At 45.0% G+C, this 27263-nt stretch overlaps 15 protein-coding genes across 15 annotated transcripts; 6 read left to right on the top strand and 9 right to left on the bottom strand.

The window, feature by feature from the left end:
• Positions 1 to 259: 259 nt before the first annotated feature.
• Positions 260 to 811, top strand: V1516DRAFT_683776 (uncharacterized protein; the record flags this gene model as incomplete). The annotated part of the gene is made up of 1 exon (XM_066923528.1): positions 260 to 811. One exon carries the CDS (start codon positions 260 to 262, stop codon positions 809 to 811), a length of 552 nt encoding a protein of 183 aa, XP_066778597.1.
• On the bottom strand, positions 778 to 2497 carry V1516DRAFT_670063 (thioredoxin-like protein). Its single transcript, XM_066921290.1, has 3 exons — positions 2095 to 2497; positions 1942 to 2038; positions 778 to 1890 (listed from the first exon to the last, which is right to left on the bottom strand). The coding sequence occupies exons 1-3, from the start codon at positions 2227 to 2229 to the stop codon at positions 1022 to 1024; spliced, it is 1101 nt and encodes a 366-aa protein (XP_066778596.1). The 5' UTR covers positions 2230 to 2497; the 3' UTR covers positions 778 to 1021.
• A 117-nt stretch (positions 2498 to 2614) lies between these two features.
• Positions 2615 to 5012, top strand: V1516DRAFT_670058 (uncharacterized protein). Its single transcript, XM_066921289.1, has 4 exons — positions 2615 to 4343; positions 4393 to 4513; positions 4566 to 4669; positions 4717 to 5012. The coding sequence occupies exons 1-4, from the start codon at positions 2727 to 2729 to the stop codon at positions 4720 to 4722; spliced, it is 1848 nt and encodes a 615-aa protein (XP_066778595.1). The 5' UTR covers positions 2615 to 2726; the 3' UTR covers positions 4723 to 5012.
• V1516DRAFT_633175 (uncharacterized protein) lies at positions 4723 to 6401 on the bottom strand. Its single transcript, XM_066919976.1, has 3 exons — positions 6180 to 6401; positions 5782 to 5990; positions 4723 to 5729 (listed from the first exon to the last, which is right to left on the bottom strand). Exons 1-3 carry the CDS (start codon positions 6329 to 6331, stop codon positions 4795 to 4797), a joined length of 1296 nt encoding a protein of 431 aa, XP_066778594.1. The 5' UTR covers positions 6332 to 6401; the 3' UTR covers positions 4723 to 4794.
• A 122-nt stretch (positions 6402 to 6523) lies between these two features.
• V1516DRAFT_670054 (cation efflux family-domain-containing protein) lies at positions 6524 to 8799 on the bottom strand. Its single transcript, XM_066921288.1, has one exon. The coding sequence runs from the start codon at positions 8640 to 8642 to the stop codon at positions 6756 to 6758; it is 1887 nt and encodes a 628-aa protein (XP_066778593.1). The 5' UTR covers positions 8643 to 8799; the 3' UTR covers positions 6524 to 6755.
• Positions 8800 to 9089: 290 nt separating this feature from the next.
• Positions 9090 to 10201, bottom strand: V1516DRAFT_670050 (ubiquinol-cytochrome C reductase hinge domain-containing protein). Its single transcript, XM_066921287.1, has 5 exons — positions 9902 to 10201; positions 9753 to 9843; positions 9508 to 9621; positions 9439 to 9454; positions 9090 to 9377 (listed from the first exon to the last, which is right to left on the bottom strand). The coding sequence occupies exons 1-5, from the start codon at positions 9971 to 9973 to the stop codon at positions 9314 to 9316; spliced, it is 357 nt and encodes a 118-aa protein (XP_066778592.1). The 5' UTR covers positions 9974 to 10201; the 3' UTR covers positions 9090 to 9313.
• A 693-nt stretch (positions 10202 to 10894) lies between these two features.
• Positions 10895 to 11720, top strand: V1516DRAFT_620295 (Phospholipase/carboxylesterase/thioesterase; the record flags this gene model as incomplete). Its single annotated transcript, XM_066919479.1, has 4 exons — positions 10895 to 11080; positions 11131 to 11325; positions 11369 to 11449; positions 11496 to 11720. The coding sequence occupies 4 exons, from the start codon at positions 10895 to 10897 to the stop codon at positions 11718 to 11720; spliced, it is 687 nt and encodes a 228-aa protein (XP_066778591.1).
• On the bottom strand, positions 11644 to 13038 carry V1516DRAFT_689246 (uncharacterized protein). Its single transcript, XM_066923807.1, has 3 exons — positions 12804 to 13038; positions 12392 to 12726; positions 11644 to 12333 (listed from the first exon to the last, which is right to left on the bottom strand). Exons 1-3 carry the CDS (start codon positions 12831 to 12833, stop codon positions 11838 to 11840), a joined length of 861 nt encoding a protein of 286 aa, XP_066778590.1. The 5' UTR covers positions 12834 to 13038; the 3' UTR covers positions 11644 to 11837.
• Positions 13039 to 13062: 24 nt separating this feature from the next.
• Positions 13063 to 15213, top strand: V1516DRAFT_670040 (GDP dissociation inhibitor-domain-containing protein). The gene is made up of 2 exons (XM_066921286.1): positions 13063 to 13423; positions 13483 to 15213. Exons 1-2 carry the CDS (start codon positions 13344 to 13346, stop codon positions 15092 to 15094), a joined length of 1692 nt encoding a protein of 563 aa, XP_066778589.1. The 5' UTR covers positions 13063 to 13343; the 3' UTR covers positions 15095 to 15213.
• On the bottom strand, positions 15061 to 16592 carry V1516DRAFT_670038 (uncharacterized protein). Its single transcript, XM_066921285.1, has one exon. The coding sequence runs from the start codon at positions 16567 to 16569 to the stop codon at positions 15184 to 15186; it is 1386 nt and encodes a 461-aa protein (XP_066778588.1). The 5' UTR covers positions 16570 to 16592; the 3' UTR covers positions 15061 to 15183.
• Positions 16593 to 17722: 1130 nt separating this feature from the next.
• V1516DRAFT_620921 (uncharacterized protein) lies at positions 17723 to 18317 on the top strand (the record flags this gene model as incomplete). The annotated part of the gene is made up of 2 exons (XM_066919508.1): positions 17723 to 17999; positions 18049 to 18317. 2 exons carry the CDS (start codon positions 17723 to 17725, stop codon positions 18315 to 18317), a joined length of 546 nt encoding a protein of 181 aa, XP_066778587.1.
• A 413-nt stretch (positions 18318 to 18730) lies between these two features.
• On the bottom strand, positions 18731 to 21309 carry V1516DRAFT_146943 (uncharacterized protein). Its single transcript, XM_066918659.1, has one exon. It carries the CDS (start codon positions 20960 to 20962, stop codon positions 19229 to 19231), a length of 1734 nt encoding a protein of 577 aa, XP_066778586.1. The 5' UTR covers positions 20963 to 21309; the 3' UTR covers positions 18731 to 19228.
• A 358-nt stretch (positions 21310 to 21667) lies between these two features.
• Positions 21668 to 22337, bottom strand: V1516DRAFT_670036 (uncharacterized protein). The gene has a single exon (XM_066921284.1). The coding sequence runs from the start codon at positions 22186 to 22188 to the stop codon at positions 21847 to 21849; it is 342 nt and encodes a 113-aa protein (XP_066778585.1). The 5' UTR covers positions 22189 to 22337; the 3' UTR covers positions 21668 to 21846.
• Positions 22338 to 25406: 3069 nt separating this feature from the next.
• On the top strand, positions 25407 to 26606 carry V1516DRAFT_670030 (protein-tyrosine phosphatase-like protein). Its single transcript, XM_066921283.1, has 3 exons — positions 25407 to 25727; positions 25780 to 26012; positions 26063 to 26606. Exons 1-3 carry the CDS (start codon positions 25462 to 25464, stop codon positions 26467 to 26469), a joined length of 906 nt encoding a protein of 301 aa, XP_066778584.1. The 5' UTR covers positions 25407 to 25461; the 3' UTR covers positions 26470 to 26606.
• V1516DRAFT_146936 (VPS4-associated protein 1) lies at positions 26017 to 27262 on the bottom strand. Its single transcript, XM_066918658.1, has 2 exons — positions 27044 to 27262; positions 26017 to 26991 (listed from the first exon to the last, which is right to left on the bottom strand). The coding sequence occupies exons 1-2, from the start codon at positions 27161 to 27163 to the stop codon at positions 26503 to 26505; spliced, it is 609 nt and encodes a 202-aa protein (XP_066778583.1). The 5' UTR covers positions 27164 to 27262; the 3' UTR covers positions 26017 to 26502.
• Between the last annotated feature and the right edge of the window lies 1 nt (position 27263).

Genomic DNA, 27263 nt, shown 5'->3' with positions numbered 1-27263 from the left:
TGTTTGCTGGATTTTTCCTATCCTGCTCGATATTATACACTGGTTTCATCATTCTAGTTCTACAAGGAGATTTGGAGCGCGTGTTTTTAGGGAACCGTAGGGTTCAAGAAGATAGTGCATGTAATTTGGCTTGTTCAGTGTTTTAATGGATTTTTTTATCAATAATTTGTAACTTTATTATTGGAATGCCGACAGGTGTAGATTGAAGGGCTGGGAGCTATCAATTCATTTTGTTTCTGGTTATACACGCCTATACATTATGTCTAATTCAGCCCAGGACACTGGTAGTGCAGTTGAGTCATTGTCATCCTCTGATTCAAATGAATTGAATACGGATTCAAGCTTTGCAGATTCTACTCATAAAAATTCCGGTTTGAGAGAGCTCAGTTCTACTGTAGTGGTCGATACTAGAGATCCTGCAACCAGTAGACCATCTACAGCCAGTTCAACGAGTACTACAAGTACTTCCAGTACCAATTTTCAAGATGCAAAGACTTTTGAGTCATCAATAGAGCTGAATGGCGATGGCACTTTGATGACTTCAGATGATGCACATGAAGATGGTGAAAAGGAAGATGGTGAAAAGGAAGATGGTGACGAGAGTGAAGACGATGACGATGATGAGAGCTCCAATGACAGACCAACAGCCGGATCCCGATCATTATCCTCAAATGCAGTTAATCGCGCGGCGGCGGCTCGTGAAGCAGCAAGGGCTATTGATCGATCTGCTCCTGTGGTGGTAATCCAATCCAGTGCAATCGAAGACGAAATCAAGGACATGATTGACAAACTAGTGCGCATTTCCGATTGACTCATCACAATATACTAACATAATAGAATGATAAATATACATCTACTGCCAGTGAAATAGATAAAAAGAGTATGTCTATTTTCCCTGCTTCGCTCCATTGCTAATTTCATAGTGGATTCCATTCTACGGCGGATAGACGACATTGAGAAACAATTAAAACTAAAATAGTAATGATATATAATTATTTTTCAATATGTACTGACTAGAATTCTACAATTCGTCCCGCGGTGGTATCTTATACTTCTCATACATGTCTGTCAGAATGTTGAGTCTAATTTGGAAATTGTCCGCTCGGTCGGGTGCCATGGACCCCTTTTTGAGGATTGAACTTAAACGTCTAATCTCAGAACTAAGATATCCTTCGCCCTTTGAAGCCAGCTTGCGCATGACTTTGATGTAATATGGACCGTATGGAAGCGTTGTTTTCGCCATCGTATCGAGAGCCTTGTCAATACCCTCCGGCACAGATGCTGCAAGTAAAGAAATAGCATGATCAAAGTCACTATTGACTCCGGCTGTGCTGTCTAGACCACCTTCCACGGTTCGGTGAGTTCCTGCATGACTGTTGATGAACCGAACAAAGTCTTCAACCGTCCGACCAGACTCGTAGCTAAGAACCTGGGTGCTTCCCTTTGGAAAAAATTTGATTGTAGGATAGCTTTGTACGCCATATGTGGGTGCCGTGTGTTTCGAATCCGGGTCCGTAGTATCCATCTTTGCAATCACCACTGATGGTTCAAGAGCGTAAATCGCGGCAACCTGCTCATACGCAGGCGCCATGGCCTTACAATGACCACACCAACTGGCCGTGAACGCTACCAACACGTCTTTATCAAGATCAAGCGCGACCTGTGGAAAATCCACGTCTTTGAGCATTCTGACTGCCGAGGGAGGTGCCTTAGGCTTATTTGCCTTGACACCCGTCTTCTCTTCAACGAATTCCTGAAAAGCGTCTAGATTGCGGCCCTTATTGTAGTCAATAGGTTCGCCTCCTTTTCCGTCAAAGTACATGATTGTGGGAAATCCCTGGATCTTGTATTTCTTTCCTACTTTTCTGTTTTTGTCGCCATCAATTTTAGCTTATTAAGTTAGTATTTGAGTGTGCACTTATTCTCGAGACACCCACGTACCAAATTGGATCTTGTCCTGCTTAGTTGCATATGAATTGGCCAGCTCCTCGTATATCGGCGCTAGATTCTTACAGTGTCCACACCACGACGCGTAAAACTAATCCTGTCAGTGGTCTCTTGATCAGCAGTCAAAATCTTTTCGGAAGATCATACCTCAACTAGTGCAGGCTTCCCGCTCTTGAGGATCAAGCTGTCGAAATTCTTGTCCGTCAACTCGACTACATTGCTCGCCAGCACCGACACAGCGAACACTGCCCAAACTGTCAGAAAACCAATTAAAAGCTTCATATCTCTTGATGTCGAGCTCAACCCTTGTGTCTGTTCTTGAATGTTTTTAGCCGCTCTGTGTTCAAATTCTTCCTTTACATTAAATGCTAAAGAGTGACGTGGTAGATTCTTAAGTAGCTTACTGCTGGGACTTGATGATTTAATGTCTCGGCCAGTTTAGTAATCAGCCATAATCCAATATTCTGGGTATGGGAGTCTCTAGAAACTAAAAGAGTGTAAAGGTTTGATTCGGACAACGAAAAGTTTTGTGTGTTCAATTGGAAGAAGGTATTAAAATTCTAAATTGAATGATTATGTAATCAATTACTTGCCATTGCTTATTGCAGAATATCGCGACTACACTACTTAAATCACATGACCTCTTTGTACCTCAACAGATCCGAAGTAAGTAGTTGACAAATAGATAGTAAACGTTTCAACAATGATCGAAACTTATCTGATCGTATACACATAAATAACGAGACACATACAGCTGCACCTATGAGTTCGAAGCACTGATGGCGTTAACCTGGCCAGATATCACGGCTATAGAGTCCAATGGGATCCGATCTCAGCGAGATCTAACGCTCAATGTGTCTATGGACGGGATTGTGTCTCCGGCAATTAATCTAAACACAGTTCTCCTAGAACCTTTGAATTATACATACAACGTATTTAGCGAGTTGTCGAATCTTGCGGATCGTGGTATTCAGCGCTTTTTTCTAAACTTATACTGGAACCAGTTACTTGAAGCGTTCCAGTTATGTCCCTTCGAATACAGCGCCGAAATCCAGGACGCGTCGAACGCTGTCTTCCGAGCGAATAATCGCACGTATGCATGTAACCTGACATTGTCCTTTGCGGAGTTTTTAGGTGACATCGTGAGGGACCAGTGGATTGAGCCGACAGATAATAATCTGGAAGCGCAGGTCATCATCATCACATTACATCTTTTACCCGCTCGCTCTGGCGAATTGATTTCTCATTCAGACTTCGAGTCTAGCTCAGTTTCACTTACGAGTTCTAGCTCCATATCTGGCTTAGAAGTCAGCTCTAAGATCAATTCAGCGATTTATGCGCTAACGAGCAGAACTACAGCTACAGCCGGCACAGTCTCTACCGTGATCCATGACGATTCGCAAACCACATCGATTTCCACTCTAAGTGCATCTTCTCTCCAACCGCAACATACCGACTCCGTGACACAAGTCAACAAACAAGAGTCTCTAAGTAAACAAATCAGCATTGTTTTGTCGAACTACGTCTATACCCGTCAGCAACTCGACCTCGACCGAGACACCCCACATATCACCTGGAATTCTACTGGTTCATCGAGTAAAGGCTGGCCTTTATTGGAGAACATGATTTTCCATGGATTCTATCGCATCGTATTTTCGTTTGGTAACATTGAGCTTGACTCGGATATTTATAACACCGCCAAAGATGTGCAAGTGATTTTCCCCGCTTCAGACATTCCTTGGGCTGGCAAGACGACAGTCACTTATTCGACCGCATTTTCTGCAAGTCAGAAAACCTCATTGCTGTCGCCCGTGTGTAAGATTCAAACCGGCTCGGGTTTAGTACATGTTGCATCTAGTGGAGCGAATGTCGCACCATCCTTTCTTCTGGCTGCCGACACCTCGGACAATCGCTTTTCAGCGTCGGTTCTGACGCAGTACATGAAGTGCGGGTTTAACCCAGTACTCAACGCGACCTTATCTAACGCTGATCCCGAAACTCTGGCGCTGGATATTGTTGACTATTTGCATACCAACCTTGTCGTCGGCCGATGGGCATGGTCAACCAACGAACCAATCCAAATTTCTTCTACTGATGAAACTCATGGGTCTGTGTCTGGAGTTCTCTATCGGTGTGCTTCGCTGTCCTCTTCAGGATTCACTGTTTCCAACTGCTATGATAAATTTTATGTTGCTTGCAGAGTTTCCAAACGTCCTTATTCGTGGGTATTGTCGCAAAAGAAATCTAATTATTTCAGCGCTTCGAGTGCTTGTTCGGGTAATAGTTTACTGAGTATTCCTCGCACGCCACTTCAGAATTCAGTGCTGCAGTCTATTCGATCTCAAGCGGTAGGAAGCGCTTCAATCTGGGTTGACCTGAATTCCCTCTCTGTTCCGGTATAACGATTTCTGCGAGAGAAATGTGATTTCAAACTAACGCAGATAGAATTGTTGGGTCACTGGGGGACCAGGTGCCACATGTACATATGAGTCTTCCGACACTCGAGAAAGCCGGGAGATTGTAATTCCAACAGTTGCAGCGATTATCGTGGCCGTTATTCTCGCATGTACGTAGTTTGTATTTATCAGAATGGTTTTACAGTACTGATAGATTGGTAGTAATGCTGTGTTCACGATTACTGGGAACACGACGTTTGAAAAATAGAAGTATTCGGCGCCGTGCCATCAAAAAATTTGATGATGCAGAATACGATGGAGTTCCGGTGAGTTAACATGCATTATGATATTTAGATATCTATTAACTATTTAGTTATGACTGATGCGATAGTAATTAATTAAAACAATTTAATTCTATAAACGCCTACTTATAAATTACAATATGGAAAGTCTAATCCTCGTCATGAATAATCAACTGGAATTCCTTGGTCACCATACAAGTCCAATTCCAATACGCCTGCGACTCCGACATACGTGTGTTTTCGTCATCGTCGTCGCCGTTCCGGTCAACTTTAGTATATTTTTTCGCCGTCTCGCTATCCGTCCAGTACTTTATTGTGTCGGCTAAGGCGCGAGGTACGTTTCGCGGAGGCGCCGGTGGTCTCGTAGGTGCACCTTCCTCACCATGAAAAAGAGCGCGGGTGCGTTGGTGAATGTAATTGATTTCTTCGTAATCTGGCCGTAAATATCGCAGATTAATTGTGACCGTCTTCAAGTCTTTGCCGATAGACGCTGCGTGGCAACCGTCGAACGAAGGCGAAAAGGCTGCATGAGTGATTATGTCTGCCGCCTGTTCGACCGTCGATTTGAACCCAATTCTATTGGCGAGGCCTGACATTGAAAGGTGTAGGTCGATTGCCGAAGACCTTTTTTTCATAACATCTATAGGCTCGACCTTTGGAGGAACCGCGATAAGAACGTCCGGCTTGGGTGCGCCAGCTCTGGTTGCAAAGTATTCGGTCCACGTCCGAAATGACATTGCTATCAGAGCCTGCGAGACGGAGATTGGCACCTCAGGAATCACTGTTGAATCATTGGATTTACGTTTAGCGTAGTGGATCAGATGGCTCAGATCCGCGCGCTTGTATTCTGGCGACGCGACGAGCACAATCCGGTGGCTGATCATGGATGAGAAGGCCGAGATTAGCAGCCACTGCGAAAAATAGTTGATAGTCATTCCTCGCTCAACATGCTCATCGTCTGTAAACGATGCAGGACCGTAGGTGGTGATCTGCGCTCCTAAAACAATAGTGGAGATCGATTGGTACTTTTCCCTTACGATTCCGGTAAATGCTCTAACAGCTTTGAAGCACGAAAAATCACAATCTAAAAGCATAAGGTTAATCCGTGACAATAACCAAAAAAGCTATCGACTAACCATATGATTCGATGATTGAATTGCTGTGAGATCCCAGCGCACGCAGTCTCTGGAGCACATTAATAGTGTTTTGACTCTCTGGATCACGAACAGGAACAATCACCCTCAAACTAGGTGCTGAGCGGTCCATGACAGATGGCGAAACTGAGGTTACTGGTATTGACAGCATTGTCGACGAGTTGACCGGGTCCCTTCGACGCCCTCTCGAGCTCTCATCAGAGATCCAATATGCGCGATCTAGCGAACTTGCCCGACTACGAGAGCCCGGATTGCTGAATATAGACGCTAAGGAGTGCACTGCACCGTGATCTCGCTGGTCTCGATGCTCTCGCCGGTCAGGAGATTTCGACAGGCTCGTACTTGATGCTCGCGCCGATACTGCTAAAGATGAACTAAACACAGATGAGTTCATTATATGTTCGTGCCGAAGACTCCCTGACGACACAGTGTGTAGAAACGCTGCATCTACAAGGGTCTGCTCTAGCGCGATCGCACTTAGACCTGCCGTAGCACCGGTCCAGACGACTACAGTCCGTCCATCCGCGTCCATTACTCCACTTTTCTCTGTGATTCTCCAGTCCGCTTGAATCGCCTGCTTCTGACGGCAGAAAGTCTATGTTTCCCAATCTATAGACTTTTTCAAGCGGATTATCCGGGATCAATATTCCTGGATTATGACGTCGAGAGCCGCAGGAACGGCTCTACTGTTCGTCCAAAGTGTACTATGACAGTAGAACTTATATAAACCTTAAGCTTCTGATTTGCAAATTTATCTCAATAGTATAAACAATAATGCTATTAAATATGAAACCAGATAATGCGACTCAGGATCGCGTAAACCGACAAGCCTTATTTCACATTGACATCTAAACCGGCAGACTCCAAACATAACCCAATCAAAAATATACAATACAGTACAATAATGCCAAAAATGAAACAATCAATTCAAATTTAAATTCAAATTCCAAATGAAATCATGCCCTTATAATTTCAATTGTACTCTCCCATCTAATACCACTCTTTCGGATCTTTGGTCTGGGCCCAAATCCTGTTACTGCTCCATCAACGTCGTCGTCTTCCTTCTCCTTTTCCTGGGCTCGTACATTAGACGTAGCAATCGCGTAGTCTGACGAATTGGTGGACAGAGCTCCCATGAACGACTTTAATTCTTCACCGACAATTCGATTCACAGTTGAGCGGACCGCATTTTCTGACGCAGGTGGTCCTCGAACACGGAGACGAATGTTCACGATGCATAAACCATAATGAGCCTGCCATAGCTGGCACGACTCTACTGAATCCACATATTCAACAATCTGCACTTCGCGAATAATACTATGGACACACTTCCCATTTGTTCCTAATAACAGCATTCGTCCAAGTGCAAGTGCCGTTAGCCAGCCCATCGTGCACATTGCAACTGATATGCAGATCGCCAACAACCCATCGATCTTTGCCAGTCCAGATTCGGGACACCATCGCGGCAGAAACAACATGAAAACTAAAGAGGAAATTGTTGTCAAATACAGCGGATTATTCAAGCCCCAAGGTAGTTTACGGATATATGACATCTGAATTGCTGTTCCAACTCGTTCATGATTCTGAAATACTATTGATGAAACAATTGTCACTCCAAGAGCAAGCACCATGACAAATGAAGATCCCCGAATGAAAAATTGCTCTGCTTCATGGTCATGAGGAACGCTTTCGGCAATTACTGACTTCATAAAATTCTCGCATAAATGAGATATGATATCAATCCCCATAAACAGAAGACCGACGGAGCTGGCAAATCCTGCCAAAATTTCTAATCTCTGTAAACCAAAAGGATGTCGCAAGCTAGACATTTTCCAAACATCAAAGTTTGAAAAAACATCAACCAAGACAGACAAAGTAGCTGCAAACGCATCATAGAACAAAATATGCGAGAGCGCGACCATAACCGTTGATTCCGACGACAAGAACCACAATTGGAGCGCGACAAACAAATGCAAACTACACCAAGATAACTGGATCTGCTGATCTCGAGACATGCTATGAAAGGTCTCTGTATACGTGGGCACCGGCAAATGCGAAGGCAAGACAGGCGGCGGCCTAGGAGGCGGTTCGAGAAAGAAGTTCATGGATACAGACGAATGTTTATATTTATGACCTCGTCGTTGATTTGGTTTGTTGACTGGTGATCTGGCTGCAGTAGTAGACTGAAAATTGAAGGGCTTGCGAGGAAGTTTCACTGGCGAGACCGATCTTGCAGGAGTCGACGGCCCCGAGCTTGCGATACCTGAGTCAGACTTAAGTATGTCTGCATCTGGATCCGGAAAATTCGTATCAAGAGTTGAAGAATCAACAATACTTGCGTTCGGCTCAAAATGCATTGTCGGTGGATCAAGTAATATCGAAGGGGGGGTGGTCGTTCTAGAAGGAGGGGGGCGACGAGAAAAGCGGATCGGCGACGGTGCTCGAGCAGAAGTCAACCGCGTACTGTTTTCATCAATGGCCGTATTTTCAAGTGAGTCCCGCGAAGACGAGAATTTTGAAGGTCGATAGGGTGTCGTCGTGATTACGGGGGGAGAACGGGACCGTTCTCGAGGAGGAGACGGTGACGAAGCGAAATCATGGCTATTCTTGGCCGGGAATGCAAATGACGGTGCTGCAGCCGCCTGTGCAGAAAATTGTGAATTCGAGAGCGATGGAACTGGCTGTGGACGAGTAAACAAAGACTTGTTTGCCAGCAAGAAATCCGGCTCGATGTCGTACAACGACACTCGTTTCGAGGACCGCGTTGAATGTGTCGAGTGCGTCGAGTGCGTCGAATGAGCTGGAGAAGCGGCCGCACTTTGTGCCTCTGCCGGAGGAGGCATTAGCAAATGTAGGCGACGCTGTTTACAATAAAATCCAGAGTAGATCTGGAGTAAATAGTGCGCTGTAAACTAAGCAAATAAAGCTACTGGACTAAAAACAAAAGTAGCGTACGATCCAACTAGATAATCTTTCGTTCTAGTTGAAACTACGACTGTGACTGACGGATGCGGTAAATTAGAAACAGACTCGCAACCCGAGGGGTTATTGTGATCACGTGTCACAGACCAGGCACGTGGCCATATTATCTGGATATGAATATTGTAGCAGGGAGTAGGTCGACTTGGCAAGAGAAAAAAATTCCAAAAGGGATTGAAAGGATTTAACGGATATGAGCATGCGGATAAGGTTTAGTGAGAGTTGAAGTTCCGTCAATGTGCAGTAGTGGTGGGGAGAGTGCTATGATAGAGACGTGTAAGTACATGTGGAGAACATGAAATAGATCTTGATGATTCCAATCAGTCATATTAGAAATCATGAGCATACTTATTGAAGTAAGCACATTGGCGTCTTAGTCTCTTCGTATTATTATGCCAAAAATATCAATTGAATCAATAAAATATGTAGTAAATTAAATGACTAGTTTGACCGAAATCGATATGTAGAAGATGAGGATGTGGAATTTTACCATTCCATTAGGAAAATGGAATAGAAGTTTTAATCAAAACAACGCTTATTTCAAAGCAGCAAACAGCTTGGGCGCGGCGCATTCGTTAACGCAGTGAGATAAGTGGAAACTATTCGTTAGTAAATAATGGATCTGACTCGACAGCCTTGTCGAGAAAGGCGGAAACTTACAACTCCTCAATGCAATCTATTGCAAATTAGTTACTTCTATCATATTTGATTTTGATTTTGACTACTAACCTTCCTTGTGCTCGAGTTCGGCATATCCCTCTTCTTCCTGGGCAGCTGTAACGCGTTCAACGCACTCATCAAAATGATGTTTAAACGGGTGACAGATTGGGGTTTCCGCGCATTCTAGAAATTCTTGTTAGACAATAACGAGTATTATTTCCCCAGCTCTCATAGAGGCCCAAATTAGCAATAAACCAGAAAAAGAAATCAACAGCAATGAAGAGCATGGGTCGTCGCAATATAAAATAACGTACTCTCCTGGAGTTCTGGGAAAATATCTTCAGGATCCTCTTCTTCCTCTTCTTCTTCCTCCTCCTCCTCAGCTTCTTCAACGGGTTCTTCTTCCTACTTTTAGTCAATAATAAAATCCACCAACAAAATCATGAATGTAAGAATTGCATACCTCTGGCTCTTCAGCCTTGACAACAGGGACGATAGCCTCGAAAAATTGTCTGAGCACACTCTTTTCAGCCATTATTAAAAACTTTATGAATCAATTAGCACAAAATTAATTGTTTTTCGTCGTGGATTGAACACACAGTTATTTCTTCCGATTTTGCTTCTCTACTTCGTAGAATCTGCAGGCTTGTCGCTTGGTTCAAGTCCCGGACTGCTTCTCACGGGATGTTTGCCTTCGGGGTATGCGGCGGATGTAACAGACAAAATATTGAATGATTATACCATAAATAAAACAACAGTATTAGACTCGGTTATGATTACAGGCAATTCCATTGGCTGGAAACAGCCCGTGCCCTGGATTAACTAAAAAATCGCTATCCGTTTATACTGTAATCACATGATGGTCTATGTAATTAGTTCCTGATGAAAGATTACTAATTGTATCTCATTAGCTTATATAATAATTGTTAACCGCCGCACTGCCAAGTGGGCTCCTGCTCGAGAACTCATTTGGCAATCAGCAAAAGGTGGTTAGAGTCGCGATAAAGCAGCAGACTAACAGGTTGAGTCCGTCTTTAATAATTTTCTGTTGACCACATATCTTTTTTGACCTTGAGATCATATAGCCTTTATTTTAACACTACGCGAGAGTTATCGACGAGTTGTTGGTCAGTTTTGTTGATATTGATATTGTTACTAACGCGGATACTAACATTAATATTGATCCAGAAATCGACTTCATCATCAATAATAGAAAACAGCCCTCAAACTGCCTTCAATCATACCAATACGTCACCGCAGCCGTCTTTTGTTGGTTCTTTTTGCCGCTGTTTGCATTTATTTTTTGGCCAAACCTTGGTCGAGTGCTTCATTGTCCCACTCCTCGTCTGCATTTGAAGTTAATCTTGACACTCCTGATATTCTTGATACTCCGCGGCGGCCGGTGATCAGACATAAGAAAGAAAATTCTGAAGACAAGACGTCACCTAAAGTTGAAATGCAATCTGTAACTGCAGTCACTGTTGCCGCTGTACGCGAACATACTGCGACGGTCATATTTATGCATGGTCTCGGTGACTCAGGAAATGGCTGGCGCTTTCTAGCTGATGAATGTCGTCGTATGCGAGCTTTTGATCATGTGAAGTTTATTTTCCCCAATGCACCGATCCAGAAAGTCTCGCTTGTAAGCCTATGTTTGTGTTTTCGAGGAGACTCTGAAACTAACCTTGACAGAACTTTGGTCTGGAAATGCCTTCTTGGTTTGATATCATTTCTCTCGATAAAGTCGAGGAACAAGAAGATCAGCAAGGAATGCTTGCCAGTTCTGCAACACTCCGATCCTTTATTTCTAAAGAAATTTCTGGTGGGATCAAGCCTGAGCGAATTGTAATCGGTGGATTTTCTCAAGGATGTGCCATTTCCTTGCTGGTAGGTTCCTGCAACGTTCGAATGACTATAATCTAACCGTTAGACCGGTCTGACCAGTGATATTAAACTCGGAGGTGTTGTCGGCCTGTCTGGATTCATCCCAATGCGATCGCGCATAACACAAGTAAGTTTACGTTCTCGTCTGCTTTTTCGGTAGTACTGATTAGTAGATGCACCAAGAACATGGGATAACATTTCCTTACTTCGTTGGTCATGGCACTCTAGACCCTGTCGTAAAGTTCGAGTACGGAATGTTCACGCACACCAAACTTACAGAACTTGAAATTCCCCATGAATTTCACGAGTACAAAGGGCTAACTCATAGTACATCCCCCAAAGAACTTGTCGATCTTCTCGATTTCCTGAAGCGGACTATTCCCGAGAAATCTGATTAAGTCACCGGCAATAAATCCCTACTAATTTAACTAATGATATTTCTTTAATGCTAAATTAATTACATTACTTGTTCAAACAAGCCCTGCGTTTCCACTCGATGACATAATAACCAAATATCAATCGCTCTCCGAACTATATTCATTCTTCACGGTTGAACCTCGTGATCGCCGCGAGGCAGGCGAAGCTGATCTTGACTGATGTAGTGCTAGCAAAGGACTATCATTCCCATGCTTATTTTTTCGTGCGGGTGAATTGCTTATACTCCCTGGAACTGTTTTGTCGCTTCTAGATCGAGCACCTGGTAGTGATTTTCCGGCCATCCCTCCGTTGTCTGGCCTCGCAGTCGTCGTTCCAGGATCACTCTGCGCGGCCGGAGACGCAGCTTCCGATTTGATGTGTTGCTGCTTATGTGGATACTGAGTTCCGTTTGAGATTCGCGCACTTGTAGAACTAATTCCATTACCTAGCTTGCGTTTCTTCGTGCTCGTCCCTGACCCGTTCTTGGTAGGCGGGGAGTCGTCGTCGGTAATATATGGAGACGAAGGAGACATGGACATTGACATTGGCGAGGCAACTGCAACGGTGGACGTAGCTCCTACGGTCCCAATAGCGCTAAATTTAATTAGTATATCAAGCTCGACTCCACTCCATTTCACAGCAATAGCCAAACCTTTTATTTCTGGATGCTCGTCCTCCGAGACACCGCTGTAGATGTGCCGCATATCGACTCGAAGCAATTTTCCTCGAACAGTTCAAACAGGCAAAATATACTATCGAGTCCGAACTCTGCTGTTTGCCATGTCCATATATATCGACACCAGGCTTACAGACAAAGTTGCCTTTACCAATTGCTCCTGTTCCTGCCCCAGTTCCCGTCGAGGCACGCGAGTTATGTATGGCGCCGCACGAGACACAAGGCTGCCGGCTGCGCTTTTCTCTTGCCAGCGACGACAAAATAAGATCGTGAGTGACTGGCTGAAGCAAATCTTCAAGAAGCGAAAGACTCTTGAGCGGTATATTAGTTCAGTCCAAAAAAAGAATCTAAAACCACCGAACGCTGCGTACTGCAGCAACAGGCTTACCAGCATAGGAACGTTTATATTCGGTGCCATGATCGCCGTTTCAAGCTCAAAAACCAAGTTCAAATCAAAACTCTGTATCTCAATCAAATTTTGGCTGTAAATTATCCATATAAACTCTTTCGTCTGCTTATAAAGGCCAGCACTGATGTCCGAATAGTTGTAAAAAAAAATAGGACCTGTGCCTCGCTTCTCCAGACCTTCATTTCATAGTAATCTTCACTTAAGAGCCGCATATCACACGTGATATCATGTGACGGGAATAATCTGATGCTTGTTCTATCAAAATTTTCCAGTCGACTCGCTCAGAAAAATTACAAATCTGGTAAGTTATAAGACATAGGGACGTTGTTGGCTTTGTTTTGTGACTTTTGAATCGATTGAATTTTTTCGTTACTTTTTTTGTTGTGAATAATCCAAGTCAGAGCCAGTGCTGCAAGTGAAAATCTCTCCTGCAGGCCTTACCGCTAGGTCCACCTGAAAGTTAGAGTCTGATATCTACATCAACATCGATATTGATTTTTGCTAATTCTGGAGTACATCATGACTTCGAGTTTGTCTTCTCCGGAAACCTGCGATGTTCTTGTCTACGGAACAGGCCTTGTCGAGAGTATTGTTGCCGCGTAAGTGTTCATATTCCCTGCTTGTTATGACTCTGTACACTATTCTAATTACATACCAGTGCTCTTGCATGGAGTGGTTCGAATGTAGTTCATATTGACCATAATCCATATTATGGCGGTTTATGGGCATCATTGAATTTGGAAGAGCTGAAAACCTGGACGGACCAAATAAACAGTCCGGACGGGAACGGGGGTCCATATTCTAATGCGTATTTATACATTTCTCGCAATTTGGACTCTCGTAAATATGCTATCGATATCAGTCCACATATCATGTTCACTCGCTCAGATCTGCTAGGCCTGCTTGTTCAAAGCCGAGTATCCCGGTATTTAGAATTCAAACCGCTTGGTTCATTTCACACCTTTGAGCAGGATTCGTTTGAAAAGGTGCCCGGCACCAAAGAAGACATTTTTACGAGTCAGAGTCTATCGCTATTAACGAAGCGTAGCTTAATGAGGTTCATGAAGTTTGTCGTCGAATGGGATTCGCATCCAGAGATCTGGAGACCATATAAAGGAGTTCCAATATCTCAATTTCTACAAGAGAAATTCTTGTTGGAACGACCGCAGATTGTTGAATTCGTTCATTCGATTGCTCTCTTGTCTACGCCGGATGCGCCGACGGAAGTTGCTTTAGATCGGATACAAAAGTATCTGACATCTATGGGTGTCTATGGGCCATTTCCAGCTATGTTTTCTATGTATGGGTCGGGTGGTGAACTGGCCCAAGGATTTTGCCGATCTGCCGCCGTCGCTGGAGCAGTCTATCGCCTAGGCACAAAACTTGAGAGTTTTGATGAGGCCACGGGAACGGCTGTACTTGACAACGGCGAAAGGCTGATCGTAGCCGAGAAGCTGATTACCAATCAAGGTCTGGTTGAGACCGGCGAAGAAGTAACGCGCATGGTTGCAGTTGTTGAGAAAGACTGCAAAGAGTGGTTTGTTGAAGGCGAATCTGCTGCGATTGTTGTGTTCCCCGTCGATACTTTGGATGGCAATAAGTATGCAGTACAAGCGCTTGTGCTGGGAGCTGGCAGTGGTCAGGTCCCCTCTGGACAAGCTGTTTGGTATATCTCTACGAGAGAAACTGGAGAACAAGGCAGAAAAGATTTATTTTTGGCGCTAGAGAAAATGGAGGAGAGCATCTTGCGTGAATCAACTGAGGATTTCGAGTTTGATGTTTCGGACGAAGACGTTTTGTTGATGCCGAACGGGATGCCGATCATTTCGTCTGTGCGACTCGGGGAGAGTCTACGGAATTTTACGCCCAAAGAATCCCTGAAATATTTGCTAAAATTGACATTTACACAGAAAGTGACTACCCGTCCCCCCATTCGTGCTGCTTCGCGACCTGCACGAGCTAGTTCTGGCGAGGATGAGATCTCGTCGTCTGTCGAAACCATATCCGGTGAGCCTGACTCTGGGAAAGTATTGTATATATCTGCGCCCTCAGTCGACATTATCTATGACGGAGTATTAAGTGAAGCAAAATCCATTTATGAATCTGTAACGGGTTCTACCGACGATTTTTTCGATGTAGACTTTGAAGACGAAGACGACGAAGATGCAGGGGACAGTAACACTGCTGCCGCAGATGGTCCTGGCGTCGATGAGGAGATGGTATTTGCGAGTGCAGTAGATGACGAGGTGGCAGGTGAAATGACTATATAAATGTATCAAATTGAATGTTTAAATGGTGGGATTGGAGTTGTTGTTTTTCTTGATTTAATTATATTTCTTTCCCAATAGTAAATTAATGATTAATGCGATCGCGGATTTTTGTTCATCAGGGAAATGACGTTTTGAGCAAAACCACTTGAACCTCCATATTTACAAATAATTTCCTCAGCCGATTGGAGTTTGCCTACCAATTTCCGATCAACATCAATTCCAATTAGTGCTGTATTTCGTGTGCTTGGGATTCGCAGCATTTCTCTCTCTACTTTCCACCCCAAGCCGGCAGCCATTAATTCAACATGGTACACGAGTGCAGAATACGTACTAGATGGCAGTTTTAAGGAAGAAGGTGGTGGCGGGTATCTATACTTTGCACCGGTGAACGCATGTGAACAACAAGGAATGACGACAAAGGGATGATTAAGAAAAGGGATCCAAGGCGTCAATTCGTCCGAATGGTTGCCGATTAGAAAACAGGACTGTGGAAGTTGACTCTGAAGGAGAATTGAATCTTTCTCAAAATCAGGCAAAGTGGCTGCAGTGGAATATTTTGGAAGTAAAATTTGTTGACGAAGCTGCTGCTGGACCTTCAAGGGATAGATTTCCCACGATTTTCGTCTTCTTGCGTCGATTCCAAACCCGGTATACCCCTCCATGACTAAGATATAAACTAATAGGCCATTTCCGCACCCCAAGTCCACAAATGAGTCAAATTTCAATTTTCGTGACTCCCACAACTCCATCAAGAACGCAGCAATGCCGAGATCTTCGAATACATGCTTCTTCGGATCCGTCGACTCGACCCAAGACTCGCATAGCTGCCGACTATATTTAACTTTCAGTTCCAAATAGCGGTCCTGAAACCGTATTTTATCCACGATGACATCGTGATGGACCCGTTTTTGGTACCCTTTTGCAACTCCAGTTGAATGTTTCTTTGCAATCGCAAGCAATCGTAATCCTGTTCGTTGGAGTCGTGTTGTCAATTTCGTATTGGGATAGAACCGGTAATACAACGACAGCAAATTTCGTGTTGGCGAGTACCATAGTAAAATGCCCGATACGGCGGGATGATAGAAAGGTATTGCGTCTGCATTGGTAACGTGCGGAATATAGACGATTCCAACATGCGTTTCATTGAAGAGGAATACACAAGATTGAATCATAGGACTATCTTTCGCCGGATTCCGAGGAAGCAATTTCCTGACTACTTTTCGCTCAAATGATATGCATATTGGATTTAACAAAGTAGATAATTCAGTTTGCAGGTTTTTAACGTCAAATAGGTGGTCGTGCTCGCTTTCACAGTCGTTCGGTGACTGAGTATCGCTTACAATCTCCGCCCGGAGAATACTGGAAGACGTAATTTGTGGATTCCAAACCAAATTCAACTCGGCAGTTCTGAAATGCTCAACCGTAAATTGACATGAATCATCTTGGTCTATCAACTTCCATTCGCCATCATCCATACTTTGAGAATTTTCATTGGAACTGTATAGTTAGTTCGGGAGAAGTGGATCGGTTGGGATATTCGATTATGAGCTGGTTCTGAAATGATCTAGATTGTCATTAAAATAAAAATATACAATATTATATTATTATATTAATACAAAATTTCAAAATAGAATTATAGAGATTAAGATATCTTAAATAAATATTTTAGCTAGCATCTTGATGGAGGATAACCAAGCCAAACTAGATTCGTCGATCGAGATCGTGGACCAGAAAGAAGCATCTCCAGAAGCTGGCCGATCACGGCGGTCTCCTTCGGCAGCTGGCCAGTCACTACAACCAACGTCAACATCTACGAGCAATCATAATCATGAGAGAGGTCCAACGGTTCTTCTTAAACCGCGAGCGATGCCTGTCTGGGCGCCACGTCCGGTCAGTGGTAATAAGGAAACGGACGAAAAGTTATCAGGAGGTTCTAACGCGATGGATGAATCATTGCCAGGCACGACTCCAAATACAAGCACACACTCAATATCGAAAACTAAAGCTCATAGCATTGTACCAGGACCGCTGCAGCCGCCATCTCCGATTTTGGCAGCCGTGAAGACAAGTATTCCAATCAGTGGTGACGACACAAATTTGAATCAAGCAACAAGCGAACAGCTTCTCCGCTGGAACAATTTTGTTCGAATGTCGCAGTCGCCTGCTCAAGTGAGGGTGGAAAAGCAGTTACAAAATCCCTCTGAGTTGCCCCTCTGGAAGTTTCCCGCGAATGCTACTCCTGTATCTGTTCCAGTGCAAGATGAAGTTAAACAACCCAGAGCGCCCACCAGCAACTTGGATGGCCCGAAATGGATGCATCAAACACGAAAGATCATTTCCATCGAAGAGCTTGAAAAACAGATGGACTTATCTGGTGACTGGAACCCGATACATGACCATGACGACCATCATCTTGGTCTGGACGGCGTGTCTCATCCTACCAGGGCAGTAACGGCTTATCATCATCACCAGCAGCAACTTCATAATCGGCAGAGTAGTAGTAGTAGTAGCGGCAATGGGAATACACGGCTATCATTGACAACGATGAACTCGATTGAGTCGCGGTTCGAAATGACAGCAGACATTTTTCGCAACCGGTCGCGCTATCCATCAAGAAAAGATATCTACATGGTTCTTCTAAACAATCCGTATGTGCCTATGACTCTTCGGCTCGGCATATTCACCTTATCTGCCGCAGCACTTGCGCTGGCGGCAGGGATACAGCATTATACAATAATATATCGGAATGCAGAGCCAGCTGGAACTCGGGTTGCCCAGGAGCCTTCGACCACAATGGCAATCTGCGTGCAATCGTGTGCGTTGGTATATTTGTTTTACATTACGTATGATGAGTATTCTAGCAAACCCTTAGGTCTACGAAATGCAAAAAACAAAGTGAAATTAAGTATGTATTATTTTGGACTCGTATTTGATGATTATCTAATAACGAATAGTTATGCTGGATCTGATTTTCATAATATTTTCATCTGCAAATCTCGCTCTCACATTCAACACTTTATTCGACCAAGACTGGATTTGTCGAGCACCAGCAGACAAAGGCGAGACAGATTATACGCCGTATGACCCGAAATTATGTAGGCGACAACGGGGTCTGGCAGCGTTTCTGCTGCTTGTGCTTGTCATGTGGGTCATGACGTTTGCTATTAGTATTTTGCGAGTAGTCGAACGTGTAAGCGGGAGTGTAGAGAGTGGTATTAGTTAACTTATACTGTTCATAACAAATATTCTTACGCAAATAATTATACAAAAAATATTAAGATTAATAATAATACAGGCTCGACTAAGTCAGTCTATAAGCTTGAAGCTGTTGGTAAAGCCTATGCAAAGGAGGCCGGTGGGTACTTATATTAGAAACGGCTGTTACGTTTGGTATCCGAATCTAGATATATCTGCGATGTGAGTTAATATTAACATTAATACTAATATTCAGGTCAATATTAATAAATACTGATTTGAATAATCGATATCTTGTCCTGTGTCGGATTTTGTTGCTCATATAACCTTGAAGAGTTTCTTAATTTTTTTGTCAAAGATGCCGAGACCAAGCAACCTTTACCATTCTCACTCCGAGCTCGGCTTAAACGCTTGCAGGCATTTTTCTAGAAAACTAGCAAAAACAATTCTCAACTAGTCCGAGAAAAAATTTCCTGATTTGCTTGATTAATGTCGGTAATTAAAGTCTTAATCGGATCTTGACATCTCTGACATTGCCTTAATTGGCTCAGTGTGCGTCGATATTAGATTGTCCCTGGTTTCCAGCTCGGCGCCGGCTGTTCGGTCATACCTGCGTTATTATGAGGTTGCTGTCAGTATTAATATAAAATTTGTAATTACGCGATAATAATAATATTTATGCTTCCATATCTACTAGTTTAGCCTTGACTTAGGGCTTTGTGTACGAAAATTCGCAGAAATGCAACCGCATGTACGTAACTAATCTTGATATGGAAATAAAATACATTACAATAGTCTGTCAAAACTATATCGTACAAATCGACTACTCGAAACCAAACCAAACACTTACAATCATACAATCAAATAGGGTCAAATAAAAATCCATGCAGAATACCAAAACTTTTTCTGTCTTCATCATTCTACTCATCATCTTATAAATCATATATCTGCGCCAAGGTTCCGGAAATGTTCGACCAAAGCTCTTGAACGCGCATCTAATCGTGAATAATATTCACGCTCGAACCCGCTCGAGCTTCCAGCTGGAATACTTGTGGTCGTGGGTCCTTGAACTGCACTAGGACTTGGACTAGGGCCAGGTCCTGTTGGAGGTGCCATAGTAACCGCTGACACGACCGGAACTTCCTCCACGTTCGAACCAGATGTAGATGATGTTGAACCTGGAGAAGCTTGTGTAGGTGATGCCGTACTAATCGAAGCCGTCATTGTATTTGGATATGCGCGAACTGAGGCCACTGGCACCGCATGCCATTCAGAACTCGTGTTCAAACTTGTCTCAGGTCCTGCACCTAATACTGAAGATCGTAGCCCATCGCCTACCCTTTGTGCTATATCTTCTCCTCCTTCTGCTCTCTGCACTGATCCTACTCCCGGATCCGGCAAAACAACTAGCTCAACGGGCATGCTCACCGAAGCCAGCTGCTGGCCCGGCCCAGGCGCTACAGTTGGCACCGCGCTCGGAGGATGCGAATTGACCCCTCTAAGAAGAACGACTGTCAACGTACATGACAGCGGAAGTGGAAATGATTCTGGCAGAGCTCCTACCCGAAACGAGGAGAAAACTCCAAATAGTCGACTCGCTTCTACAACTGGGATTCCAGTGACACTGCTCCCACTGCTGCTCCCGCCAGCAACACTTCCACCACTAACACTACTACCAACTACCGACGTAAAAGCCGTTGTAGCTGTAAATGATGAGCTTGTAGGCGATATAGAAACCGACTGAGATCGCATTGTTAATGGATCAATATAGATCTCTGGCGTGCACACCGAAGTACCGACAAGCGGAAGCTCTCCGAGCGGGGGAATTAAAGATCCATTTGGCGCATTTGCTTGGGAAGATTGATGTCCAGATTCTTGAGGAGGCCTCCGATGGTGTAGAAACAGTTGAAGAATCAGTGGAATATCATCCGGTATGTCGTCCAGCGATGAATGGCGCGAAAGCAGACTGCTGTCAGGCTCCGACGAGTCATGAACAAATACAGCACCAGGTGAGCTAACATATGACGGTGGCGATGAAGATGATGATGTGGGTAAGATCTCTGATCCATCTGGACGAAAGCGGCAGATGCGAACGATGATGGGAGGTGCGGCTGCGTTCACTGGGATCTGATGTGAAGTCGTAATAAGCGGAGGTGAATGGGACCTCGGAGTGGAACTGCTGAGACTGGGGCCTATGGTTCCAGCTGTAGAGAATACGGATCCCATCGACTCGGTCGGCGGAAGAGGCAGAACAAACGCAAGTGAATACCGCACCGAATGGTCGACAGACAGCATATGATGTGATGAGGACGATGAATAGGACGACGAGTATGAATGTGACGGCGAAGAGGGAATTGGAAGTGCATGTAGCTCAGGCAGTGCGGGAGGAACTAGTAAAGGTTGCGTAGACAGTAGACTTGGGTGGTCTTGTTCATGTTGGTGCTGTTGGTCATGCTGTTGCTGGTGCGGAAGAACGACGTCGGCCTCGGAAACTGTGGCAGTCGAACGGACAGAGGCCCGTCGATCAGAATGTACCCGTCTGACCTCACGCAAAGACTCTGGAGGAAGTAGCGATGGCGACGGGGAGCGCGACAGACTAGTCTGCGCAGCAGAATGCGGCGACCGTGGAGACCGTGGAGAGTGGGAAGTTGTGCGAGACTGCCGACCGGTCATGGCTTGGAGCTTTTAAGCTAGTCCTATTGCGGGGGTACAGGCGGGGGGAGGGTAGAAGACAGCAGAGATGAAGAATGAAGATGAGAAGGACGAAGGCAAAAGAGAAAGAAAGAAAGAGTTGGAACAGAAGGGAGAGTGCCAACGAGAAGGTTTAAAATTGGACAGCACCGACGAGAATCAACACCGAGAGGGAAGACCGAGTAAAGGAGCGAAATCAACAGGATAAAAGAGCATAGCTTGGCCCAGTCAGGCACAGACCGAAGGAACGAACGGCAGCGCAAGACCGTAAATGGGCGGATTTGAACAAGAGCGGGAAGATAGGTAGAAAGCGCCCGCAGTAGTAGTCCACGAGGAAGGCAGTTTGGCAATGTTCGACCACGACGACCAGAGCCTTGCGAGCGGGACGGAACGAGTCTATATATATGTAGATGTGCGTATATATGAGTACATCCAAGTGTGTGTGCGACTACCAGTAGTATTTCCCGAGACGGACCAGCGCGACGAGAAGGCTACAGCCGAACTCTCTCTTCCAAGGTCAGCGAAGATGATGTAGCAAGACCAGGACCAGCTGGACTAAATTTGACAAGCAAGATCAGTAGGACTAGAAATAAGCGAACGAGAAGGGGTTTGAAGAGTGGAGCAAGCTATAATGAGAGAGAAGGTATGTGCGGGCACCAACGTGGGACGTGGCGGACTAGTCGGAGGAGCAGACTGTTGGAGAGCTGATGATAGAACAAGAGTCTTTCCAGTTTCCGGAGATCAGGTTGAGGTGCACGGAGGGTTGGCAAGGGTAATGTGGAGAGAAGGTAAGTAGTAGTAGAACATGCAAGCCAAATAAGAAGTACACTGGATTTCGGAGAGAAATATATTTTTGTGTCTCTATCTCATTGGGGAAAATCAGCGACATCTACAGCTATTATGGAAGCTCTACTGGTCGGACAACGACGAGGTAGAGCAACTACAACCTTTAGTATTATGGCGACGGCTATTATGACCACTATTACATCTACGACAGCTCCATCTCGATTGCTTGAGACTACGAAACTCGCAGGTCCGGCGGTTTCAGCGCTAGGTCCTTGTCGAAAGTTGCTTTTGTCTCTGACCTCTGAAGTCTGGTTGTCCTTCTCTCGGTAGCTTGTCCGGACGATGATTATTATATTGGTGATGGCGATGGTGATGGCGGGGCGGACGTGCGGCGCGCACTGACCGAGAGCTGCGGCGGTCATGGGTCGGTATCGAGGAAGAGAAGGCGAAAAGAGGAGAGAATAGGGAGTCGGGGGAGTGTAGACAAGGCGGACGGGGAGGAGGAGGAGGAGAAGGAGAACGTGTTGAAGCTGGTGGGGGAGGAGAAGCAGACGACCGGCATAAGGAGAGGGCGACGAGGGCGGAGTGAGGGGGGAGAGGGGGAGGCAGACATGAGCTAGATAACGAACTAGATAAGAAGGGAGTAGAGAGTAGGAGCAGCAGCGGAAGTAGGGAATTGAAAACGACCGGGAAAGAAATACAAAATACAGAATGCAAAGAGATGCAAGCAAGCAACCAACCGACCAACCAACCCAAAAAAAACCAGTAATAGGAGGAATTGCAAGGCCCAAATATTGGTAGAAACGTAAGCATTACCGAGATTTCCAACACGAAGTACATGACGGGGAGGAAGAGGCAGAAACCCAAACCGATTTAGCCTATTAAGGCATGTTAAAGGGACCGAAAAACTCAAAAAGCAGACATATTGCTCGTAAGAACGGAAACTAGGCTAGAAATAGCGCCACCGAGCAGGACTAGACGGAATAGCCAGAAGGAGGATAAGCCAGTTAGGTTGCATTTTCGGTGGGACCAGAACGAGCGACTGGTGATAGCGGAGCGGCACGAACGGACGAAAAAGCAAAAGAGGAAGAGGAGCACAGGGCAGGACGCCACTGAACAACGCTACAGAGAGGAATTAAAAGTCCAAGGCAGGAATTTTGACGGCCGAATTGGCCCAAGAGCGACGGCGAGCGCTTTCGACCAGCGCGGGCAGGACAAGCACTAGGATGACCGTCGAGAGAGAAAATCCAAGCGAGCACAGCGGTTGACCATGGGCGAGGGCTCTAGGACATGTCAAACCAGTCAAAGAGAGAATGAAGGGGACTTGACAGGCGAAAGGGCGCCGGTCGGGCTTGAAGAGGGTGCGTAATAACGAATAACCTGCCTGCGCCCTCGAGGGGAGGCACAGCGGAGAAATAGACCAAACGAGCACTGAGGTTGAATTGACTGTCGAAGGGGGATCAGGCGGACGCAGCGCAAGCGGTGTATATCCAGTAGACACAGACACAGACACAGACACAGACACGGCGCTGCGCAGCAGCGCGCAGCATTGCGCAGCTCTGGGCTGCATCCAGAACCGAGGCAAGGCGAAAGCAAGTACAGGCGAAGCAGCCCGTAAAAATGTGTAGAAGTGCAAAGCCGGTCGAATTAGACCTTGGGCATTTGATTTTCTGCAAGGGTTTTTGACAGCTACAGGAATCCGACAAGATAACGGATAACGACCGACATGTACTAGATCTAGCGATACGATAACTGGCTGTTCGGCAGCAAGCAACGCGTCAACGAGCAATCCGGCATCTCTCGGTCTTGGGTGACGAAGTGGATTGGATCAAGAAGCAGCAGGACCATCCGAAATCAGATATCTCGTCGGTTGCTGAATTCTGCTTTCTCTCTAGTCCAAGGCATGCACTTCCGAACCTACAGAAATCTCGCTCGCTCTGACTACTGCAACTTTCCTGCGATGGCGATCTTGTCTGTGCGGTGGCGGTACTCTGGCCGGTTTGTCACTCCTAATTAGCTCTCTGTTGTAGTCGGACTTTTGCACATTTCTGACCAAATTGGACTGGTTCTGTTCAACCTTTTCGTTAGTACACGGCGCATTCGGCCTGTGCTTGCGGAGGGGAGAGGGGGGTTGACATCATCATGGCTTTGATTTAGGAGCTTTAATAGAGTTGCTGTAGAGGTGCAGTAGAGCGCAATTAAAGTTATCTGTCTTGTTACGTAATTGTCTGTCGAAGATACAGAATGAAATTACGTAAGTATCTGTTTGCACAGATAGGCTGTCCCCTAATCTCACCATCACATAATCACATTTTTTCATAATGGCTCTGTTCTTGCACTACAGCCAATACTCCTGCAGCACCGAAAACTGACACCATCCCCACTGTTTACATAATACACAAGACCCATAAGTCACATATATAATTAGACCCTTGGAAATGTCATCTAGTGCCGTACTCCATAAGAGTATTTGACGTCACTGGGCTGGCTCAAGAACGTCACTGGGACGGTACGACCAGGGACCAATTGTCTCGAGATGAACTACTATCACCTTCTGGAAACTTGTAATTTATTTCTATTTCTGATCTTTGTTGTAATAGAGTGCATATTATACACTGAATTATATTCAACTGTGCCATACGTTTTTAGCTATTCAACATGTCAAACGCAGATTACTACAAATCGGAAGCTTCTCCTGTATCTGGCGAAAGAGGCATGGGTGGATATCCGCAAGGCAGCGGTGGAGGATATGTATGTTTGATCAGCAGTGTTTGAAGTTCATACTTACGATAATGCAGTATCCTCCCCAGCAACCTCAACAAGCCTACGGAGGTGGCTACAACAACTACGGCCAGCAGGGAAATCAGGGCTACTTCCCAAACCAAGGCGGCCCCCAGTACTATAACCAGGGTCCTCCTCCGCAGGTACGAATCTCAGTCGAAAGCAATCAAGGTCAGCAGCAGACAACTCATGTTCCGGATCAGGAGTCAGCTCGCGCATCTCATCATCTACCTACGTTTCAAAGGGGCAGTTTGACCGCAACGTTTTCAAGTCCACGAAATCCGGGCTATGACCAGCCCACGGCCGAGCTTAACAATGCTCCACCACCACAACGGACTGCTGTTCTGAAAACTCATTACTGCTTTTGCTGCTGCTAATCTACATTGTTTTTAATTCAACCCTATTCTTGCATTCAGATTTCATTCAAATCACTGACACTATAATATCAGGGTATGAACCAAGGCGGTGGCGGCGGTAGCGGAGGTTGCTGTCTGGGTATTTGTGCTGGTCTTGCGGCATGCTGCTGTATTGTAAGTAAATCATGGTTGTATTGGAGCTGTTTATCAAAGCTGATATAATAGGATGCTTTTTGCTGATTCGATGTCATGCGTTACGCGATGGTAGGCAGATAAAATTGCCTTCTTGATTTTGTTCTTGTATATTGATTTTGTGCTCGGTAGTTCGTAGAATTGATTGAAGTTTGGTTTTTATCCATGGCCAATTCAAAATAACATGCTAAATCTTGCGAGTGCTCATATTTACTTGCATTTCGATTTCGATCTGTCAGACGTAGCTGAGTAAAGCACCGATCGAACGCGATTATATCCTCCCAACGCGAGTTTTGTTCAACCAGAATTGCCATCCTCTACCGTTTAGGCGGGTCCATTTGAAGGACTTATACGAATAAGACCCCAATGGCAATGCATAAAATCGAGCCGTATGAGATTTATCTCGGCTCGCTTTTTGCACTTCGCGGCAAAAAAGCTATTCAGGATGCACATATCTCCCACGTTTTGTCGGCGGTGAACGGGAAACTTGATCTTTCGCAACTCCCGGAGACTAGTCATCTCCACGTCGACATCGAGGATGATGAAGACACGGATTTATTGCAGCATCTGGAACATGCGCTCGCCTTTATGGATGAGGCGATTAGCTCCGGCGGTGCAGTTCTTGTTCATTGGTATAAATTTACTGGGACATGTCAGTTAGAAAATTACTGACAGTTGTTTTAGTATGGCGGGTGTCTCGAGAAGTGCTTCAATTGTTTGCGCTTATATAATGCGAGATCGCCAAATTTTGTTTGATGAGGCATTGGAACTTGTTCGACATGCAAGACCAATAGCGAATCCCAATGATTCGTTCAGAGAACAATTGGCTATATTTGCAAGTGATGGCTATGTCGTGAACGAGGATAGCACTGGCTATCGACGATGGAAATTGAAAATGCAGGCTTTAGAATCTACAGGTATTTTGGGCGATATATCCATTATTATGCTAAGCTCTGACAATTAATAGCTGCTGGAATGGCTCCGATACCCATGACCTACAACACGGACACGACGGATTCGACATCTGTCGAATTACGGTGTAGAAAATGTAGATGCCCGTTGGCGTCATCTGGCGCCGTCATTTCTCACATACCTACATCCAGCACTACGACACAAGCGAAATATGGTCCGGGAATGGTTTCAATACTGCCAGCGACATGCATGCATTACTTTTTAGATCCGGTCCGGTGGATGCAGCCGGAGCTAGAACGTGGCGAACTCGAAGGAAAATTGGAATGTCCTAAATGTAAAACCAAAGTCGGCAGTTATAGATGGCAAGGCATGAAATGCTCATGTGGCCAATGGGTGACTCCTGGGATTTCACTCCAACGAGGCCGAGTAGATGAAATCAGACGAATAGCCGCTAAAGCATGATGCACATAAGTAATATATTAATACAGTGATTAATCACGATTCGTCTTCCTTGGGGTCTCCTTTCGGAACAGATGGTAAACCGCCAGGTTTTCTCAATAATTCTGCTGTCCGTTTCGCCCGTTGGATATTCTTCCAGTTATTGACCCTTATCATAAACATATCTTTATTCAGCGTATAGATCCTGGCAGGCTTTTCAGCCGTCTCTTTTGCTTCTTGCATCTGCTGCTCTAGCTTAGACAGTTGCTCCTTGTGCTCTGCTTTATCGCGCTTATCCAGTGTCTTTTGTGCCTCGTACTCGCTTTCACTTTTTTCACCTTTGTCGTCTTCTTTCCGTTTCTTTTTCTCGGCCTCCCGCTCGCTCTTTTTCTGTTTGCTTCTCTTTTCCCAGTCTTTCTTAACCTTCTCGATCTCGGCTACAAGTTCTACTTGCCGTTTGCGAGCAGCGTCTCCAGCAGCGTCAGCGACAGCTACAGCAAATCCTTTATCTAATAAATGTGCTTGGCACGTGTAGAAAAAATCATTCTATTAATATTAGACGATCGTTGCCTGTATTTATTCGTAAAAGCTGTCTTACCTTGCCATCTTCAGATACAAGGACTACCGATGTAGGCTTGTAGCATATAGTGCATGGCTTCTGTGAGCTTTCCGCGACGTGTCGAGCATGATAAATATTTTTGAATGGAATTGCAGACATGCCTTTAGTTGATGATTGCTAATCTGCATAGATTGATATCGATAGCCAATTGAACAAATCAGCGCAGGAATAAATTGGGAGATACTTATCGTCAGAATCA

Source organism: Lipomyces oligophaga, assembly GCF_038497815.1.
Source record: "Lipomyces oligophaga strain CBS 7107 unplaced genomic scaffold V1516scaffold_2, whole genome shotgun sequence".
NCBI classification, from domain to species: Eukaryota; Fungi; Ascomycota; class Lipomycetes; order Lipomycetales; family Lipomycetaceae; genus Lipomyces; species [Lipomyces] oligophaga.
This window is presented reverse-complemented; position numbering and strand designations above follow the sequence as displayed.